This window comes from Eschrichtius robustus, chromosome 17 (assembly GCF_028021215.1).
Source record: "Eschrichtius robustus isolate mEscRob2 chromosome 17, mEscRob2.pri, whole genome shotgun sequence".
Taxonomy (NCBI): Eukaryota; Metazoa; Chordata; class Mammalia; order Artiodactyla; family Eschrichtiidae; genus Eschrichtius; species Eschrichtius robustus.
In genome coordinates this window covers 79447505-79469587 of record NC_090840.1, presented here as the reverse complement: position 1 = coordinate 79469587, position 22083 = coordinate 79447505, and the positions used below count along the sequence as shown (strand labels likewise).

Genomic DNA, 22083 nt, shown 5'->3' with positions numbered 1-22083 from the left:
ACATAAAATTTGCCATTTTAACCATTTTTAGGTGTATCGTTTAGTGGCATAAGGACATTCACATTGTCGTGTAACCATCACCACCATGCATCTCCAGAACTCTCTTTTCTTTTTTAATTAATTAATTAATTTTATTTATTTATTTTGGGCTGTGTTGGGTCTTCGTTGCTGTGCGCGGGCTCTCTCTAGTTGCGGCGAGCGGGGGCTAATCTTCGTTGCGGTGCACGGGCTTCTCATTGTGGTGGCTTCTCTTGTTGCAGAGCACGGGCTCTAGGCATGCAGGCTTCAGTAGTTGTGGCACGTGGGCTCAGTAGTTGTGGCTCATGGGCTCTAGAGCGCAAGATCAGTAGTTGTGGCGCACGGGCTTCGTTGCTCCGCGTCATGTGGGATCTTCCCGGACCAGGGCTTGAACCCTTGTCCCCTGCATTGGCAGGCAGATTCTTAACCACTGCACCACCAGGGAAGCCCTCTCCAGAGCTCTTTCATCATTCCAAGCCAGTGGTTACATCTTGTGAAACTGTTGTGCAATATCAAAACCAAGAAATTAATGTTGGTACAATGGGCATGTATGGTTCTAATCCATTTTTACCACATGTGTAGATTTGTGTAACCACCCCTGCAATCAAGATGCAGAGCTGTTTGTTGACATTTTATCAGTTTGAGTGAAGTGGAGAAAACTTGTGTCCCTTTTTTTTTTGGCCTTGGGGTGCAGCTTGCAGGATCTTAGTTCCCCGACCAGGGATCGACCCTGGGCCCTCAGCAGCGAGAGCACTGAGTCCTAACCACTGCACCACCAGGGAAGTCCCAACCTTGTGTCCCTTTACCTCCCCCGTTTATAATTGTCATAAAAGTTTCTTCTGCAGACGTTGAGAACCACATCAGACAGAGTTATACTTTTTGTTTAATGGTCAAACGTCATTTAGGAAATCAACAGGAAAAAGGAAATCTGATATATTTGCCCATATTTTTACACTTTCCTTTGTTCATTTTACCTTTCTTGATGTCGCAGGAGTTGTTGTTTTAGCATTTTCCTTCTGTTTAGGGAACTTCCTTTGGTCTTTCTTTTAGGTTGGGTCTGCTGGTGACAACTTCTGTTTCTTTTCCTTCGTCTGGGAATGTCTTGGTTTTCCCTCCATTCCTGAAGGATGTTGCTGCTGGCTGTAGGATTATGGGTGAACAGTTCTCTCCTTTTTGCAGTTGAAAACTGTGCCCCTTCCTTGTGGCCTCCACGCGTCTAAGGAGAAGTCTGCTGTCAATCGGATAGTTTTTCCACACAGGAAACTGTTTTTCTTGCTGATTTCAGGTTTCCTGTCTGTTTTTAGTTTTCAGAAGCTTGATTATAATGTGTCTTGTCATAGATTTCTCTGGGTTTACCCTGTTTGGAGTTTGCTCACCTTCTTGACTGTGTGGCTTTATGTCTTTTGCCAACTTTGGGAAATTTTCAGCCATTATTTCTCTGAATACTTTCCCACCCCACTGTCCTTCTCCCTTCCTGGGACTCTACTGACACAAATGGTAGACTTGTTTTTTGTTATAGTCCCACAGGTCCCTGAGGCTGTCTTTGTTCTTTTTCAGTCTGTTTTCTCTGTTATTCAGATTGTGCGTTTTTTATTGTTCTATTTTCAAGGTCACTGATTCTACTAGCAGGGGTGGGGATGGGCTGCAGTGTTATCTGTGGGGTTTGAGTGTTGCAGGATGGATATTGCCTAGAAGGTTTGTGTCTTGTGAGGCTGTCCCTTTCCTGACCCGCTGGCCAGTGAGAGCAGGCTCTTGTTGGAGCTGTTTCTTCCTGTGCCTGTTGATGTTTCTGCTTCTGAGTTCTAGGGGGTGAAAGGAAAGCTCCGGGCACTTACTGTCTCAGCTTGCAAGGTTGTTTGTTAGCTGCTCTGCCACCTTCTCTCCGACTTTCACAGTCTTATGTGTATTTTATCTGTGACGTCCAGGGTTTTAGTTGCACTTAGTGGGAAGAATAGGGAACGGTACATCTGCTCCATCTTTCTGGAACTTTTTGCCACTATATATATATATTTTTTTTTTAATTTAAATTAATTAATTAATTTATTTATTTTTGGCTGTGTTGGGTCCTCGTTTCTGTGCGAGGGCTTTCTCTAGTTGCGGCGAGCTTGGGCCACTCTTCATCGCGGTGCGCGGGCCTCTCACTATCGCGGCCTCTCTTGTTGCGAAGCACAGGCTCCAGACACGCAGGCTCAGTAATTGTGGCTCACGGGCCCAGTTGCTCCGCGGCATGTGGGATCTTCCCAGACCAGGGCTCAAACCCGTGTCCCCTGCACTGGCAGGCAGATTCTCAACCACTGCGCCACCAGGGAAGCCCCACAATATATATTTTTAAAGACTTTATTTTTTTTAGGGAAGTTTTAGGTTTTCAACAAAATTGAGATGAAGGTACAGATCTCCCATATCCCCCCTGCCTACAGGTATGCACAGCCTCCCCTGTTATCAACATCCCTACCAGGGTGGTGCATTTGGTACAGTTGGAGAACCTACACTGCCACATCGTCATCACCCAAAGCCCATAGTTTACATTAGGGTTCACTCTTGCTGTTGTACATTCTGTGGGTTTGGGCAAATATGTAGTGACATGTATCCATCATTATGGAATCACGCAGAATATTTTCACTACCCTAAAAATCCTGTGTGCTCTGCCTGTTCATCCCCTCCACCCCAAGCGTGGCCACCTTTTTACTGTCTTTTTACTTTTTACTGGAGGTCTTTTTACTGTCTCCATAATTTTGCCCTTCCCAGAATGTCATATAGTTGGAATCATACAGTATGAAGCGTTTTCAGATTGGCTTCTTCCACTTAGTAATATGCATTTCAGGCTCTTCCATGTCTTTTCATAGTTTGATAGTTCATTTTTTTTCTTTTTTTTTTATTGAAGTATAGTTGCTGTACAGTATTATATGTTTCAGGTGTACAGTATAGTGATTCACAATTTTTAAAGGTTATACTCCATTTATAGTTATTATAAAATATTGTCCATATTCCTGGTGTTGTACAATATATCCTTGGAGCTTATTTTATACTTAATAGTTTGTACCTCTTACTCCCGTACCCCTATATTACCCCTCCCCCCTTCCCAATAGCTCATTTCTTTTTAGTGCTGAATGATATTCCATTGTCTGGATGCACCACAGTTTATCCATTTGCCTACTGAAGGACATCTTGGTTGCTTCCAAGCTTTGGCAGTTACGACAGAGCTGCTATAAATATTTGTTTGTAGTTTTTTGTGTGGACACACATTTTCAACTCCTTTGGGTAAATACCCAGGAGCACGACTGCGGGATTATATGGTGAAGTACGTTTAGTTTTATAAAAAACTATCAAACTGTCTTCCAAAGTGGCCGTGCCGTTTTGCATCCCCAGGAGCAGCGTAGGAGAGATGTGTAACCACATCCGTGTACGCTGGGAACCTTTAGGCCACGCAGGCTGCCACATCCCTCCATGCCCCGTTACCTCACCCCTGACGGCTTCTGCCATTTCTGCCAGTTGCCTTCCCACGTGGAGGGCCTTGCTGTGTATGACCTGTTCCTGGGGCTACCTTCCTGCCACTTCCTTTTCTTACCTTCATAATGCCCTGTTGGGTTTTTGTCAGCTTTCATTTGGATGAAGCACGTTTCAGGGTGTGGCTGGGAGTCCGTGTCTCTGAGTAGGTCCCCACAGCTCTCCTCCCTCATCCTGGTCTCCGATGGTCTGGCCTGGCCTCGGGTAGATGCATGGGCCCTCACGTGGGCCTTCACTCTCTTGGTGCTTTGAAGGAGGAAGTTGGGATGTCGGAACCAGCTTACCTGTGCCATCTCCCTTCCCCAGAACCCTCTGATGCCTGTGTGTTTCCAGTGAATCTGGCTGCTGTGTTTGTGTCACGCCTGTGTCATGAAACCCAGACTGAAAAGCACCACAGGGCGGACTTCTGTCCTGTGCTACCCCCTCCCGCCCTTTATACCGTGAGTGAAAGCGTCAGTGCCGGGCCCACAGGTGCGCAGGCAGTCGGGGGCTGGGATCCCACACCCTGCCCACCCAGCCCCGGCTGCCCCACGAGACCTCGCAGACTTTGAGGCCACTTCTAACGTTGCTTCTGTCGGAAAACGTAGTTTGAGTTTATGCTCGGGGTCCCTGAGACCCCCAGGTCAGCGACACCAGATGCCCCGTCCCTTCCTTCTGTGTGGAGCTCAGCGCTGGGGGGCGGAGGGAGGGAGGAGGGCCCAGGGCGTGGGGGGAGACGGGGCAGCGGGCAGCAGAGGCGTGTGCATGGGGTGTCCCTGTCTCTTTCTGTCCCTGGACGCACAGCAGAAGCCTCTGCTCAGCGATGCTGTTCTTCGCAGGGGGATGGTCAGGTGGCCGTCTCTGCTCCGCGTGCTTCTGTGTTGCCTGTTACGCCACGAGCGCGGATTCATCCTGTGACTTCTGTAATAATTAATAGTAATAATTTACAAGGTGGCTTAAGGGCCGAGAGACCTGGAATGCCTGGATCGCATCCTGCTCTGGTCATCCCACCCTTGAGTCCCCACGGGAGATGCACTTACAAAGGACAACAGCAAAAAGGAAAGGACGCCCTTGATTGTGTGCTGGGCCGGACGTCCTGTGAGCCGGCCGGAGCACACGACTTCAGCTCAAGGCTGGACTGACCTTCTTCGCCTGTTTACTCGAGGGCCTGAGAATGGGGAGGGGTCCCTCAGGAGCAGGCCGGCTCCAGCCGACGTGTGGGCTGCCCGTTGCCAAAGGAGAAGGGGAGAGGCCTGGCCACTCACGCCGGTGACCTGTCAGCTCCCGGTGGCCTTCCCTAGGGTCAGAGGGGCCCGACCGCCCTCCCGGGACCCACAGGCCCTCCAGGTCATGACCTTCCTCTGGGAGGAGTGGTCAGAGGCCCTTGTTCGTCTCTGGTTCCTAGGCAGGGGTGAGCAGGTAGGGGGTCAGAGGTCGCAGACAGGACCTGGCTGTTCCTGGCTGGGAGTGTTTGCAACTCAGAGTTCAGAAACGAGGACTTTATGCAGTTAGTTTAAGAGTTTTCCTTTTTAACAGTACAGAGTAGCTGATTAAAAACTGGCAAAAGTTCGTAGAAATCGAATGCTCAAACCCCAAACTTCTGTGATTTTCCTTGTGCTGAACACGTCATTTTCCCTTTGAATCCTTTTGCTAAGGACGAGTACACAGTAATTGAACCTAAAAATGCATCCAAATTATGGCATCTTCATCAGAATTTGCTGACAACATAATTATGATTATATTTCAGGGTATAAGATCCATTTTTTTCATATTAGTCTACTATTAAAAAAATGAAAAGAGCTGCTTTGTTGTTATTTTGGTAGGTGAACAATTCTTAATGTTTGCGGGATGCAGCCCGATCTGACACTTTCTTTGCGTGTTTTGGCATCTTGCTGATACGCTGCTGTGTGAACATGTCTAAAGAGTGCACAGTTTCCCTCCTTGCCAGAGGCCTGGGGGCGGCTCACAGATGATGATCTGGAGGGAACACTGCCGGGGCTTCTGAACAGGCTATTCCTAGTGCAGGACTGCCCTGCTGGGAGCAAAACCGGCCCACCCGCTGGCCCGGCTCAGGAGGGTTCTGTGGTCCTGCTGGCCGTTGTGTAGCCGTGTTCCCTCCCAGTGCTGACCCCGGAAGGACCGAGTGGCCCATCGGAGACTTTGGGCCTGGCTCAGGTGAAGCTGGGCTCTGCCTCGGGGTCAGCCTCTCCGAACCCCAGTCCTGCCTCTGTCGCGTGGGGATGAGAGTCCTGGCTGGCTGGGAGGTGGGGGAGTGCGTGAGGTCATGTTGTGGGGTGTGGCCTGGAGCCCGTGTCTGGTGCCCGCTGGAGCCCGAGTGCCCTTCTCAGGGCCGCTTTCACAGTCCATTCAGTGCCTCCTCCTGGAAGCCTTCCGGGAACTTTAGCCAAGGATCCCTGCCTTCCCTCTTCCCACCGTGTCTGTTGTTTGCAGCACCCATCTCGGCTTGCACGTTCCTTGGACACCTTTCCTGGCCAGGCTGGGGGACGCGGCCTTGAACAAGAGGCCGCCCTGCCCGAGCTGCTCAGTGCTCATCACTCGGAGCCGTGTCCTGACTCCTGTGTTTACCTGCTACCTCACTTCTCAGGAGGTCTAGCAACCTTCCTGAGTTTTAAAAGTCATATAGGCTCATTGTGGAAAATCCGTAAGTGCCTATAAAGAAGAGTCCAGCAGGCAGGATCTTGCTGTGTTTCCTTTCAGCCTGGCCGTCTGTTCTTCCATCCATCAGCCCGTAAACCACGTCTCTCCATTGGGAACAAAGTCATGTACATACCGAGTTGTGGTGTGTCCCACTCTGTAGAACTGAACGTTTATTCTGAGCATTTTCCGTGTCACTCAGGTTCTCTGCAAATATGATTTTCAGTGGCTGCGTGGAATTTCTCTGGGGGATGTGCCCTGACATGCCCGCTGCAGAGCATGTGGTGGCTTCTGGAACTTGACAGGGACCTCCGTGTTGAGTATCTTTGTGCACAATCCTTGTCTGCGTTTTGGATGCTCCTGAAGACTGGATCTTGAGAAGTGGAACTGCTGCTCAGAAGACACGAGCGGGCGTCTTCGAGGGCTCCTGGCCCCTTCGCTGGTGGCAGGGTGTGTTCCTGTCAGCCATTCCGAGCGCGGGCCCTGCAGCGGGGCTGCTGAGCTGGGCTTCCCGGGACCTGCTGGCTTCCGTGGTCTCAGTGCAGATGCCGGTCCCCATGCCGTCTCCCTCGCACGCTGAACCCTCTCCTCTGTGACAGTTGTCCTTGCTCATGTGTGCTTGTCTCCGCCTGCACCTCGGGAACCCCAGGCCCAGCGCTGGACACACGGTGGGCATTCGGGAGATGTACTGATTGATGGCAGATGGCCAAGGCCAGGCGGCGCTCCGGGCTGCTCAGGCCTCCAGGCTCTGTGGGACACTGGGCAGTAGGTTAGTTACTGCTGATGCCAACACGCGGTCACATGCAGATGCAAAAGTAGTTGTATTTATTTGGTCTCCAGACAGTGCCTGGTATGCCTGGGAACTAAGGGACCCCTCACAGTAACCCTGTGGTCCCCGGAAGTGCTGCTCTGTTACGTGTCGCAGAATTCCCTTTCTCCTGAAAGCATAACGGGAATCAAGAATACGTCCTGGTCTGTAGGGAACTTGTTTCAGTAAAGGCCCTAAGATGCCGTTGTTCTGGGCGTGTCTGTTTCCCCCGTGGGCTGGTGGCCTCCTCTGTGCAGGACCTCATGCCCGACTCATCTTTGCGTCCCTGGTGCCTGCACTGGGGCCCACCCTGTGGCCGCTGCTCTGTGGATGCCGAAATGACCAAGAAAGAACTTGATACGTGATTTGGGGATTATGCTCCGCTCTGTAATGATTTTCATTTCAGACTCAGTTGGCTACAGAGATAAGCATTTTAGCTGTAACTTGGAGGCGCTCAGCTCATGGTCTGTCGCCAGAGTTCATGTCAAAAGCAGGTGGCAGAGAGCCTGGGTGTGACTTGGGCAGATTGCTTCTCCCCCCAGTCTCAGTTTCCTCAGCTGTGGAATGGGGATGACAGACCCCCTTTTGCCTAAATCATAGGGTCGTCATAGGATCAGCAGGGTGCACGTTGCAAACGACATGGCCTCTTACGAAGAAAAAAGCTGTCACTTGATCTCTTCCTGTTCTGGAAGCATTTTGGGTTCCTTAGGAATAAAACATTTCTTGGAAAAAAATAAAATATCGATTGACGGTATTCATGAGAGATTTTCATCGATGAAGCAATGTTCTGCTTTGTTAAGTTTCTATTTCATGTGCCATTTGGTGGGAAAGAATTCTCGTAGGTCATTATCTCGCCTGCTTGTTCATGGAGAAACCCTTTCTCTGAAGGCAGAGAGGGCCTCATTTCTGCGACGGGGCCTCGCGGGCTCCGTCCTCACGGTGGCAGCACCGTGTAGGTCCACTGCTTTGCTTCATCGTCTCCTTTCTGGTCTTGCTGTAAAGAGGAGGAAAATGCGGTTGGGGAGACTGGGCGAGTGGCGATCAAGAGAGATTTTTGCTTGGTTTTGTGGTAAGATGGGAGCAGTCATGGCGTGCAGAGGCCGGCAGAGGGGGAAAAGTGGATGACCTGGAGAGAGAAGCAGAGTTTCGAGAACAGTGTCGTGAGGCAGTGGGAGAGGCTGGGGTTTGGAGCGCACGGGCCACGGCGTTGCCCTCTGTCCTGTGCCTTCCAGGGTGAGGGCCGGCCGAGCAGTCCTCCAGGTGTAGGCGCTCGGGGTGCGTTGTCTTTAGAAAGTGAGAAAGCGTCAGCAACGTTTCCGTGCTGGTCTGCTTTCTCTCACCTCCACGAGCTGCTAAACCGTGTTCAACATTCCGCCTGCCCCGGGGTGGACCACTCCGCATACAGCCCCCTTCTGTGCCGCTGCTGGGCCCCCTCTCCTCCCGGCAGGAGCGGCAGGTGGGCGGCTGCTCCAGGAGGCTCTGGCACCGTCTTCTGGCCGCTTCAGTGAAATGGGAAGCCGGTCGGCAGCTGGCTGTGAGCACGGGGGCGAGGGGAGAGGAAGAGGTGCGATAGACTTGGTCGCCATTGGCAGAGTCGGTGGCCTCGACGCCTTGCACGAGGCCATGTTAACAGTCCCCGTGAGGCTGGTGGTGGTGCGTGTCGGGAGCCCGGCTGTGTGGGGTGGATTTCCAGCGGTTACAGCCGCCGGGCGAGAGCACAGAGTAGGTGGAGGCTTGCACTGAATCAGGGCGTGGCTTACTGAGCCTCCTGGGTTCCCACTGCAGAGGAGACTTGTTACCTGCATGTCCTGTTCAGCGTTGCAACCGAGAGATTAGTACTACTTCAACAAGGTCATCCAGCTTTACAGCATTTAGGGTCTGGAGTTGGAAATTGAACCTTCAAAGCCATCATACCAATTCTTCCTTTCAGTGTAAATGTGGAAAAACAATCTAGCTTTTGTTATTGGATCCTAAATTTAATATTCCTATATGTGCCTGTAATTATTTTATTGGACTCAAAAATGAGTTGTTTTCCCCATATGTCTTCCTGCCTAGTATAATGGGATGAACGTAATGGACTGTTAATAAATATTTGTGAACGGTGATAATGCTTTAAATAGGAATTAAATGGCTTAAAAAAGCAACAGCTTCCCATTCTTCTTGCTCTTAGTTCCTGTGCCCGCCAGTGAAAGGTGCTTGGCTCTTAAGAAATGCTGTTTTGATCATTTTTTCCTTGCACCTAATTTGAGTGAGTCTCGCTAGAATACTTCAGTGTTGTCAGTGTGGTTCATTCATTTGAAGGTTGGATTAATTTTCAAGTTCCATATTCATATTTTACTTTGCTATGTGAATCCGGAATCTAGGCTCTTAAGTAGATTAGGGTAACAGGGAGGTCCATATTAGACACGGTCCAGAAGGACTGAGGTTTTGGAATATTGAAGAAAGAATTTTCTGGCAACCGGGGCCACCTGCAGTTAGAAGTGAGCTGCTTGGCTGTGCAGCGTCCACCGGAAGGACACACCTGTTGGCGCCTGGCGATTGCTCAGAAGAGCAACCTTCAGTATTTTTCTTTGGCATTTGGATGTAGTCATTGTTTCGGTGAAGATGAAATAACATATTTTGCTTTTTTTTTCCTTCCAGAAAACCCAGCCATCTTCATGTGTAAATGTTGTAACCTTTTCTCACCAAGTCAATCGGAACTCCTCTCCCACGTTTCTGAGAAGCACGCAGAAGAGGGGGTTAATGTGGATGAGATCATCATTCCCCTGAGGCCTCTGAGTACCCCTGAACCCACCAACCCAGGCAAAACCGGAGATGGTAAGGGGGCTGGGGTGCTGGGCGAGGGCGCCACGCCCACGGTGTGCCTGAGGGAGATGATGATGCTTATTTGCTCTCAGATACTTTGATTCTCAGTTTCTGTCTGGTGGGCATAGGGTCTCATAAAAATCCAAATCTCCAGCCAGAAGTCACAGTAATTTCCATTTGTAGATCTGCTCAAGTAAGATTGTGTGTTTGACTTCCCTGTACCTAGTCTCTGTAGGTGCTTCTCCAATGCCTGGTTGGTAGATGGAGGGATGGATGAATGAATGAATGAATGAATGAAATGAGTTGACACCATCCAGCAGGGCAAAAAGCACGAGCTTATTGTCCGACAAGTGTGTTTAACCCACCTCCAGCACCTGCTGCCGCATTACCTGCAGCAAATGGTGTTACTCCTCTGAGCCTCACTTTGCTCACCTGAAAAATGAAGACAAATCTGCCTGTCGCAAGGGGGTCTGTGAGGATTAAGTCAAAGATATGGTGACAGCACCAAGGATGCTGCCTGGCACAGAGAAGACGAAAGGGAAGCTGTATGATAACATACGTCATGAATGAATAAGGATATATAATCTTCGAAACAGCACGGCTGGACCGCTCATGTGTACCTGGAACAGGGATTCCCATCGCAGAGCTTTGATTCGCAGAATGCTTCAGGTTCACAGTCAGTGTCGGAAGTGAGATACATCTTGTTTGCAGTGTCCAGACACTTGCCACTGAGTGGCATCAGATGCAGCAGGTGGATGGATTAGAGAAACCATCCAGGCACTGTAATTAGGTCCCCGCAGACAAAGAAAACATATGGTATAGGAGGAACAGCTGAAAACCAGAGTCAGAAAAAGCCCCAAGAAAACAATTTTTATACGATGAGAGATGATGGCCAGTCTCCTGTGCAGAAGCGCGATCTGTGGCGGTAAACGTCCCGTCGCAGGATTCGTTAGTCACACTAATAATCCAGTTGCTCTTTCTTGGGAATATTTAGACTGGCATTTCTAAAGAGGCTGGCTTATTGATCATCTGTCTGACACCGTTAACAAGGAGAGACTCCAGACTCAAAAGGTTTTGGTTGAGTCCCTCTGGCCATTCCCAGGGTGCTCAGAGAAACATGCCTGACAGGAGATTGAGTTGTTGAGAAGTTAGGAGAAATTCTACTTGTTACTGTTAGTGGCATAAGGTGAAAACTCTCCATTCCCGACATCTCGGCGCTCACGGGAGTTTCCTCCGTCTCCTGGCTGCTCCTCCAGTTGTTGGGCTGCACCCTGCAGGCCTACAAGGCCTGTGCTTGCCCAGCTTCAAGGCCGAAGAAAGAGCCCGGAGTCAGCAACAGAGACATCAGGGGTTTAATGGGTGGGGGAGCTTACAGGTCTGAAGCAAAGTCCTGGAGGGACACCCCACCGTGTGCGGGGCACAGTGGGCAGGACATGGGGCAGTCTTTGCTCCCGGGGGAAGGGGAGGTTACCAGTTACAGGGGAATTGACATCAGGGGGGCTCATTAGTTACGAGGGAAACCAGTCGAGGGGCACGCCCCTCACCGCCCCTTTGATAAGCTGTCACTAGCTAGGGCCTGGGCAAGACGGAGGAAGGGCAGTCATGTGAGTAGGGTGTAGGTGAAGCAGGCCCTGACCGGGCAGGGGGTGGACAGAGAACAAAAGAACAGCCATCTGAGGGGCCTGACCATACCCTTCACCCCTGCGTACCCTGCACGACCCTTACAGTCTTGGTCCGCTCGTCTTCCTTGATATCCCTGGGGTCGGGTATGTAGGGGGCACTGCAGCCAGACGCCACAGTACAGTACGGCCACAGTATCATGAGTGAGACACCTAGAACTGTACGCTCAGAGCAGTCATTTGCCGCGATGTGGGCATAGTTTGGAGCCAAGTGCTTACAAGGTCAATGGAGAGGGAGTCAAGGGCAGCAGTGCGCTGTCCAGTTATAAGGAAGGTAAGGCCATGTCTGGTTTTCACAAACCCAGAGCCACCCCATGGGGAGGCGAAGGCCCGGCTTTAAGGGGAACATTCTGGTGGCCTAGCCAGGAGTCAGCAGTCACAGGACAGGTCTGCCACCCTGTGTTATGTTGGGTGCTATTAGGGGTGGACCTGTTGGGTCTTTCTAAACAAAACCCAGTTAATCCCACTAGCTGGACTTGTGTGTCCAGAAGCCAGCCTATTCCACTCCACCCAGCATAGCCCAGGGGGGCTCATAGGCAGTCAGCTGTACAATAACGTTTACTGATGGGGGTCCTTCTGATGTGCTGGCACGTGGGACCGGAAGATGGTGAGTCTTTCTCCCCCATGGTCAGTAGTCCCCGCATAGTCACAGTAGCCAGGTCGATTTTTCATGGAAGCCTGGAGGAGGGCGACCACGGCATCTCGCGGATACTCAGCAACTAGACTCATTTCGCAGTGAGGCCCGTGCTGCTGTGTCCTCGGATACACTTCCTCCCTCAGGCCGGGGACGAAATGTGAGACACCTAACAGGCACGACACAGGGGAGGTCGTGACAATTAAGCACAATACGAGCAGTAACCACATCTGAGATACAGTTCAGAAGACTCTTCAGTAATAGGAGAACGTGTCTAAAATCGCATATACAGTGGCCACCTAGTTTTTACCTTGGATGTCTGAACCGTTTTGGCTTTCAAATGCATTCCCTTCCTCAATGGCCAAAGCAGATGTACAACGCCTGTCTGAAAGGCCACAAGACAGGCTGCTCTGGTCAGTAAAGTTTAAGTTAAACCATGTATAAGCCGGAATGACTTCCCCATACTGCAGCATGTGCAGATTTTTCCATCATTTCCCCTTTTGATTGCACATCTTCCAGTAGAAAGCACTGATGATCAAAACATTTGTCCCGAGATGCTGGGGTGCTTTCTCCTACCCCAGGTTCAGATCATGTGGGTGCTACGCCTCCTTTATATTCACCTAGTCATTCACATTGGGGGAAAACTAATCAGATCTCGTGAATAGGCTCAGGTATGTTAATGGGGGAAAACACTTTATAGGTGATACATTTTATCATTTGTACCCAGTTGTCACACAAGCATTGTACACGTGCTTTTAGCAGCAGACTTAAAGCAAGCAGTGTCGTACTTCATGAGTGATTGTACTCTGTGACAGTTTCACTAGATCATTTTCTTTCAATCCAGAACATCAGGGCAAAAGTATGGCTAACACGATAACTTTCATAAATACAGACCTCAATTAACAGAACTAGAATTTAACATCCACTGAAACATAATATTGTTCTCTCTAAAATTACTCTCATCTCCACCAAACTCAGCCAATCAAAATTAATTTGTTGGCAAAATAAGTCTGGTCAGTTGACCACATAGGCTCCTCCAAACTGGCTGAGGGGGAACTCCTCAGGAGTCTCAGACTGAATCCCCAAAAGGCCTCTCAGGGCCAGGAAAACCATGCCAAAGGCCTGCCATCAGGCTCTGCCTCGGTGGACCTCTCGGTCCCCAAAACACTGAGATTCCGGCACATGCCAGGAGACGGTCTTCCCCATTCATCTGATAAGGCTGCTCAGAACCCTAGAGTTCCCAGTTTCTGGAGGGACCAGGCAGAGAGAAAAGAAGAATGTTTCAATTCTACCCACAGGTGTAATTTACCCAGTTGCTGTAAGTCATAACCAACTTGAGGGGAAGGGTTTCCCTCTATCTGGAAAACAGATCAAACCAGGAACATTCCAGACAAAACCCATAAAAATTATAACCATATTGACCAGTTCACTCAGTAACCAATCTTTCTATTAACTTTTAATGAAGCCATCAGGTTTTCCATTAGGATTCTTTAATTTCTTACCCAGTTCAGCAGTATATTCTGAAGTTTATCAGAGACCTGTTACTGTCAAAATGTCCTTAACTGTGAATCTTCTTGAAGATGAAGCACTTTTGCAAAAGCATCAGAGTAAAACAATAGCTGTCTATAAAAGACAAAAGACTTAAAAAGTCATGGTTAAACACCTGATTACAATGTAATCGATAAACTTGGTTACGATAACTAGAATTATGACTGATTATAATTTTATCCCTTGAAAACCATAACCTCTGGCAAAAACCAAGAAGCAAGTCATTCTGCATTTCCTAATAGGAAAATTTAGTGCTTTAGTCTTCCTCTCGTAAGCAGGCATAGGTAGATAAACTTAGACCCAGCCAGCAATTAATGTTCTAATATTTTATCTTATTTGAAATGACCCATGAATTTTCTTCTTTTAACTTAGTTTCAAGTTCCCGAAATCTGGAGAGACTATTTTAGATAGACATTCCCAAAACATAATTACTACTATAGAGTTTACCTAGAGGCTCTTTTTTCTCCTTTACTCTTAGAGATCACAAAAGATTAAAGTTCCCGGGAGCCTAGGTGGATCATTTACTTCTCAAAGGCACAAGAGAAATACCAGTTCCTTCTAGAGAGCTACTAGCTTAACCAATTACAAAAGTCTCACTTAGATACAGTAGCAGAGCCGTTAGAGGGCACTGCTCTCCAGATCTCTCGGCAGCCCTCACTCAGCAAGGACGGCCGCCCTGGGATTTCCCCGCAACTTTGGGGCCCACGAGTTAGTGGACAGCCGCCCCGAGATTGCGCCCACAGCTTTCGGGCCCCGCATGCTAGTGGACGGCCTCCGCAGCTCTCCATGCCCGACATCTCGGTGCTCGCGGGAGTCTCCTCCGTCTCTAGGCTGCTCCTCCAGTTGTTGGGCTGCACCCTGCAGGCCTACAAGGCCTGTGCTTGCCCAGCTTCAAGGCCAAAGAAAGAGCCCAGAGTCAGCAACAGAGACATCAGGGGTTTAATGGGTGGGGAAGCTTACACATCTGAAGCAAAGTCCTGGAGGGACACCCCACCGTGTGCGGGGCGTGGAGGGCAGGACGTGTTGGTAGCCTTGGTCCCGGGGTGGGGGGAAGGGGAGATTACCAGTTACAGGGGAATTGATGTCAGCTGGGCTCATTAGTTACCAGGGAAACCAGTCGAGGGGCACGCCCCTCACCGCCCCTTTGATAAACTATCACTAGCTGGGGCCTGGGTCAAGTACACAGGAAGGTCAGTCATGTGAGTAGGGTGTAGGTGAAGCAGCCCTGGTCAGGCAGGGGATGGACAGAGAGCAAGAGTGCAGCCATCTTGAGCGGCCTGACCATGCAGTGTTCTTGTGGTACTCTTGGTATGATCAAATTCTTACCTTTGAACTTCTTTTAAAAGTTATTTTCCTTTATTAACTAATTTACTTTTCACTTAAATTCTTCTTGAATACATTTTCTCTTTGTGTGTGTGTGTGTGTGTGTGTGTGTGTCTGTGTGTGTGTGTATACTGGAAGATTAGTTGCCTGTGTAATTTAATTTTAAAAAGTATTTCTTAAGACTTTAATTAGACTTAGACTGTTAATATGAGAAAATTTCTTCAAAAGTCTTTCATTAAGAACCCCAAGTCCTTCCTCTCCTCTTTGTCCAAGCCCATAAAATTTGAGACTTCCAGAATCTTAGTTTCTCTCTAATGATTTCCATTCAGGTTTAACCTTCACAATTCATTTTAAGTTGAGAGATGCTTGAAATGGTTTAATTAAACCTTTACCTGAGTAGTAATTGATTTATTATTTTGGTCTCCCTTTATAACATGAAGGTTCCTAAATCCTCTGGTTTATTTTATAGCCTTTTAATCTCTTTTGCTCGTGTTGGAAAAGGTCTGCAGAAGAGCCTTTTATTTTTCTCCCTTCTTGCTAATCAAATCTCTGGCTCTGGTCCGAGAAAAAAATTCCCTAATGGACCAAGTTCATTCTCCCTCTTGTATGTATGTATGAGTGTGTAAAAGAGAATGTGTGCGTGTGAGTGTGTGACTGTATCTATGAGTGTGTGTTAGTGATTGGTGAGTGGGTGTGTGCATGCGTGGTGGGTGTGGGTGTGTGATGGGTGAGTGTGCACTGGGTGAGTGCATGTGTGCTGGGTGAGTGTGTGCTGGGTGAGTGTGTGTGTGATGGGTGAATGTGTGTGCGCACACTTGTTCATCCTGATGGAGGCGGGGACACTGGGCTTACCTGAGCAGGAATTTACCTGGGTCTGCTGAGAGCCGGGTTTTGGTTCCTCCATCATCTTCCCCTTTCATACTTTTAATAGCAACTCTTCTTTTCTCCTTCTTCTCTCTTCTCTCCCCTTCCCCTTCCCTCCGTCTTAATTTATTCCTTAATTGCACCTGCTGTATGCCTGGGTGCTGTGCTAGGTGCTGGGAGCACAGAGCAGGCCCAGGCACTGTTCCTGCTGGTTCTGCCTCCTGGCTGGTGGGTGGCATTTGGACAAAGAGGTGGTTTCAGTGCAGTGGGGAAGGTGCTTCTCTGGGATTAGGTGTGGGGTGCTAAAGAGGCGGGACACGTGGTCTACTTGGAGGGTGAAAGGAGGCTTCCCAAGGGAGGCTGGCGCCTAAATTTAAATCTCTGTGTTGTCTCTTCTGGGCACTTGCCACGAATAAAGTCACTCTGAGTGTGTAGGCATCTTGGACTCGCTGTCCCAGGAGCCGCTGCACCCCAAGCCCTCTCGTCTGCTCTGGCAGGCAGCCTGGGGGCAGCGGCCTCCGATGGACTCAGGTTTCAGTGCTGGGGCTTTCATGGGATGCCGCGGCTGCGCTGGCACACCTGCTGCTTTTGTGGGGATTACAAAACGGTGCCTCCATCCTGGGCCGATGAGTTAGTCATGGGCGTTCTTTCTGGGTGAACAGGGATAGAGTGTGCTCAGGACTGATGCAGGCAGTGCAGGGCGCTCCGCCTGCTGGTGGAGCCTGGCCTGGGACAGGGACAGGCCCCCGCCTGCCCTCTGTGGCCCTCACACAGGGGTCAGCCTGCACCGCAGCCTCGGAGGGGCTGCTGGTGGCTTAGGCAAGTGGCTTTTGTTATCTGTTAAAGGGAGATAAGATATTAGCCTTTTTAAAAACGGATCCTGAGACAAATGCGTGTTAGTACCTAACATCTTAGAACCTGGTGTGTGCGCGGTGCCCTTCTAGCCCTCCCACCCCCTGTGTATCCATCTGCTGTTCAGGTCGGGAGTCGGGTCACACTGAAGCTTGTGGCTGGGTGAACTATCATCGTTTTCCTGCAGAACTCAGAGTAGAGGTCAAAATGTGCTATTTCTGTGCTCCGATATTAACCTAACTGGCGTGGATGTGAGGTTCACGGACTGAGGCAAACAGATCTGGGTTCAAATCCTAGCTCGGCTACTTCTGGGTCTTGGGGCAGACTGATTCATTTTCTTCTTCTCAGTTTTTTTAGAAAAATTAATTTATTTTTGGCTGCATTAGGTCTTCGTTGCTGCGCGCGGGCTTTCTCTAGTTGCAGCGAGCGGGGGCTACTCTTCGTTGCGGTGCGTGGGCTTCTCATCGCAGTGGCTTCTCTTGTTGCAGAGCATGGGCTCTAGGTGTGCGGGCTCAGTAGTTGTGGCTCGCAGGCTCTAGAGCACAGGCTCAGTAGTTGCGGCACACGGGCTTAGTTGCTCCGCGGCATGTGGGATCTTCCTGGACCAGGGCTCGAACCCGTGTCCCCTGCATTGGCAGGTGGATTCTTACCACTGCGCCACCAGGGAAGTCCTGATTAATTTTCTTAAGCCTCAGTGTCCTCTGTAGAATGGGAAATCCTCAGGGATTTGCTGGGGCAATGCATGTGAAGGGCTTAGCATGTGCCTGAGATGTATGTGCCTAGTGATTATTAATTGTTGCTGTTATTTATGTGGCATTTCCACATTATTGCTGCTAAAACCACAGGGAGCAGTCTTGGGGTGCCCTCTGCCTCCCTGGAGCCTTGCATTATAGGGCAGGCTGCAGCCTGTCCTGTAAAGGGGTGCTGCGTCCCTGTAAACCTAAATGCCCCTAAAAGCCCCACGGTCCCTTGTTTCTGACATCATTCACCGTCTCTCTGTTGCTGCCTGGGCTCCTGGGCACTAAATGTCGGGGAGGCTGACTGCCAGGGCCTGGCAGTGTTAGTGGTTCAGGATATTCCTAAATCCTCGAGTTGGTGTGACTGGAGGTTGAGCTGCAAAGTGGGAGTTGGAAGGCTGGCTTTATCCTTGGTCTTAGGCAGAGTGGAATTTATACACCTCTAATTCTATATTGGCTTTCTCGGTGTGTGAGATGTTTTAAAATGAAGAAATCAAGGAAAAAGTGCCTTAATGAACAAGAATGGGTGTACGTCGAGGAATCACACAATCTAACAGTGGACGGACTGGGAAGGTAATAGTGTCTTCAGAGAGACAGTCCAAGTCAGAATACTCACGCCTGTAGCCATAATAATAAGCAGTCGCCATATATCGATCACCTCCTAAGTGCTGTGCTCAGCATTTTAATGGACTGCTTTTTATTAATAGTGACTCTATAAAATAGAGGCAGTTTTGTGTTTATTTTTCATGTTAGAAACTGAGGCTGGCGGGGATTTGAACTTAGGTCTGCCTGACTCCCAGCTGCTGTTCTCTGCAGTGCACCTCTTGGCTCCACTACCATGTCCAGAACTGACCCGAGGGCCACAAGACCCAGCAGAAAGATCTGGGCGGCGAAGAAGGAACCCAGATCCTGGGTCTGCCAGCTCAGTGGAAGGTTCTGGAAAATGTGCCAAGTCCCTTCAACCTTTGGGTCGGTCCTTCATTTCTTTTCCTATTGAGGAGTTAGATTTGCTACATTCATCTCTGAAGGTTTTTATGAGGATAAAATGTGATAATAGCTGGGAAAGTGCCTCACAAACTTGAGTGATGTACAAATAAAGGGCTTATGTTATTAGATTTTTGATAATGTTGAGGTTTTTTTCATAATGCTCATGTCGTCTTTTGATTAAATTTAAAAACCTTGGGCTGATTCTTTCCATCCCTTGCTAGGTCAGGCCTTGGATCTACAAGGATAATTTTCTGCCTGTGAGGAAGTTGTCCCCAGTAATGGATTTGGGACAGGGTCCAGATGCACCGTGGCTTGCCCCTTTCTTCCTGTTGGAAACTTGGGACCTAGGAAATGCTTTGTTTTTGAAATGCATCTTTTCCTATTATTAAGCGGCTGATCAATGTGTATTTCTGTATTAAGTATCTATTACGTCTCCAGCTCTGCCCGAGATCCTGTGGGACCTCAGGGTGTATGATGGAAGGTGGGGGGAGAGAAACACAGTCAGGAAATGGTGTGGGTGAGCTTGCACACGTGTGTGCCTTACACGCAACTGCGAGACCAGCCAGGGGCGGCCGAGCTGCCTCACAGAGGAGGTACTGAGATGTGAACTGGGCCTGGAGTTAGGGTCTGTCCTGGAGTTAGGGTTCTGATTGGGGTGCAGGAGGGCGAACAGCACAGGGAAGTAAAAAAGAGGCAGGTGTTCCCTCTGCATATTTAGGGAGGCCTAGAACACTGCCCTGAGTGGTTGAGAGAGAGAGCGAGCAAGCACGCGTGCGCGTGTGTGTGCTTCTGTGTGTTTGTGCACGCGTGTAGGGTGAACTGTGTGATAAAGGGCCTGGAAAGCCAGGTTTCAGCGTCGTGGGGCAAAGTCCTCAAGAACAATGGAAAGTTCTAGAGCAAGTGAGTGGCAGTGAGACAAGGGGTGGAGGCTGAGAGAGACCAGAGCAGAAAGCTGGACTCTGAGATGGCGTGCAGGGGTCTAGGTGAGCAGAGAGGGGGTGTACGGGCAGATGTCTTCAAGACAAAATCCACAGAGTTCAGTGACGCCTGAGGAGAGGAATTTAGGGAGCAGGAACAGGAACTGAAATTTCCTCCATTCAGATGCCATTAAAATGTGTCGATTTAGAGGCGACAGGATTTTCCTCGCCCAGTTCTAGGATTCTCCGCTCTTCTGTACCGTGGGGGTAGTTGACAGCAGCAACTCTTTTTCGGTGCTTAAATGATTCCAAGTTCATTTATGAGTATTTCATTTTTAGCTTGAGGTCTTGAGGGTCTGAATTATGGATGCAGCAAGATGTAAGATTAGTTTTGTCACCGTCGTGTTAGAGGTTTTCCAGAGCTTTCAGGGCTGATTTTACGTTTCTTCCTTGACAGCAGATTGCACCCTGCTTGTTGGGGTGCAGTCACCACGATTTATGGGGTGCCCACTGGGCGGGACACCGGGTCACGTGCTGGGGGATAAAAAGCCATCGGGACGGGACTCAGTCTTCAGGGGGTCCTGCCTGTGGGGAGACACACGCACGACTCTCGGGTCCGGCCGGCCGTGCTGCACTCCCGCTGTGCGGGGAGAGGTGTCGCACCCGTGGGCACCGCGGCTGCCGCCTGCTCTGGGCGTCCCCGGGGAGAGGGCGCTGGGTACGCTGCCGCCATGAACGCCGAATCTGAACCTGAGGTGAAGGGCACGGTTTCTGCAAGACTTCTGCGTCTGCCCAGGATTGCTGACGCCAGCCACAAACTTGGGGGTTCTGAGGGCCACCCACACTTCTGCAGCTAGGTACAAGCTTGAGGCACCCAAAGGACTCCCTCAGGTTGGATAATTTTCTAGAACGACACAGAACTCAGGAAAGCACTGTACTTGTGATGACAGTTCTAAACAAAAAGGGTACAGGTCAGAACGAGCCAAAGGGGGAGATGCCTGGGTGAGGTCAGGACCGGGGGGGTTCCAGACAAGGGGCTTTCGGTCCCCCTCCTACACCCATGATGTCCTGGACGCCGCTGCCTTCTTCTGGCTACATTACATGACGGGACTCAAAAGAGTATTTCCAACCAGGGACGCTCACCCGAGCCTTTGGTGTCCGGAGATGTTTGGGGCTCGATGATACACTGCTCACATGGCTGGCCCCCAGTCTCCAGCTTCTCCTGCAGGTCAGACTAATACCTCTCTTCTCCAGTTCATCCAGAGGTCAGGACTGACCTGACCTGTTGCAGAGCCCCTGAAACAAATCACAGCATTAGTCCTGTGGCTAAAGCCCCGGTGCACGTGGGCACTGCTGTCAGGCAGGGCCTTCCAGGGGCCTAGAGGTCACCCCCAGTGGCTGAGGGCAGAGGCCAGACCTCTCTGCGGGTAAAGCCCCTTCTTCACTACCCAGCTGCATCCTCAGGACATTTCAGAGGAGGACCTTTGTCTGTATGGCGGGGTGCGGAGTCTGGCATTGGGGTTGGGCTGGACCACGGTCTCCTACAAACTGTTAAGCAGCACGTTTCTGCAGCTCAGCGGATGTGACGTGAGGCGGGCGTTTTGTAGCCTCTTTGCGAATTCCGTCCTCTATTACCTGCTGCTTCAGTAGGTCGCTGCTGTAAAGAATAATAAGGAGAGTTGTCATGACTTGGAGGTGAAGAGTTTGTCCTTACTCTGCACCTCGCTCTCCTCACCTCCCCCTCCAGCCCCCCTTCCGCACCGGTTGGGCCTCGTGTCCACACAGCCGTCGTTCTCCTTGGTAAAATCTCAGTGTGGGCAGAGGGGTCCAAGGGGCTTGTGCCCTTGCTCATTTGTTCTGGTCTCCTCGTTTGCTCTCTTGTTGTTTAGTACTTTTTTCTCCCCTGTTCCTGACCACGCCCATCCTCGTCTCTGACATGCCCGGTGAGATAGAGGGAGGGCAGTGATTGTGTGTTGGGCTGGGCTGCCCTGGCCACGGAAGGCCCTGGTTCGGAGCTCTAGGTCAAGGGGGAGCCACCCTTGGCACTGCAGCTCAGTGGAAACTCTGCTCCCCAGGGAGCTCCCCTCTCTCAGCGCCTCCCCCATGCTGGTGCCTGACCCCTCTGAGCTCTTGGGGACCCCACGTCAGAGCAGCCTTCTCTGTTCAGAGCCCTCATTGTCACGCTGCTCTTTCCCTGCAGACTTGGCTCCAGAACCTTCCTGCCCTCCTCTCCCGCCCCATGGCTTTCCTGTCTGATTTGGGAGCACAAGTGACCCACTTAAAGAGTCCTCACGGTGGTAGCAGTGGGCACTGTGGCTGACGTTTCCTGGGCAGAACCGTAGCCTTGGGGAGAGCAGGAGGGACCTTGAACGTATCATAATTCCGCAGATGACATTCCCTCAAGATGGTGCTAGAACCTAGGACCCTTCCTCTGCCCTGATATTCAGATGCAAGGAGGGCTGCTGACATGCCGTGCCTTAGCCAGACAGGTGGCTCTCCAAAGATGGCACGGCGGCCAGGCTGTGCTGGCCCCCTGCTTGGCCTCCTCTGGGTACCCCTCAAGTCACATCACCTAAGACACACCACTCCACCTTCACACAACGGCACGATGCCCCCTGACCCCACTCACCCATCTTAATTCCCACCTTCCCTTGGAGACAAGTGCCTTAACAATGAATGCTAATTAAGAAGAAATAAAAGATGAAAAATGATTTGAAACTTACTCTAAAGCAGCTCTGATCATGACATTTAAATCATTTGGTTTCTAGGAAAC

At 50.2% G+C, this 22083-nt stretch overlaps 1 protein-coding gene across 1 annotated transcript in view; it reads left to right on the top strand.

The window, feature by feature from the left end:
• Window positions 1-22083, top strand: part of ZFAT (zinc finger and AT-hook domain containing) — a 175265-nt gene that overhangs the window by 15964 nt on the left and 137218 nt on the right. Inside the window, exon 2 of the mRNA XM_068525862.1 lies at window positions 9605-9781. Within this exon, the coding sequence (XP_068381963.1) occupies window positions 9605-9781 (177 nt within the window). The remainder of the gene's footprint in view (window positions 1-9604; window positions 9782-22083) is intronic.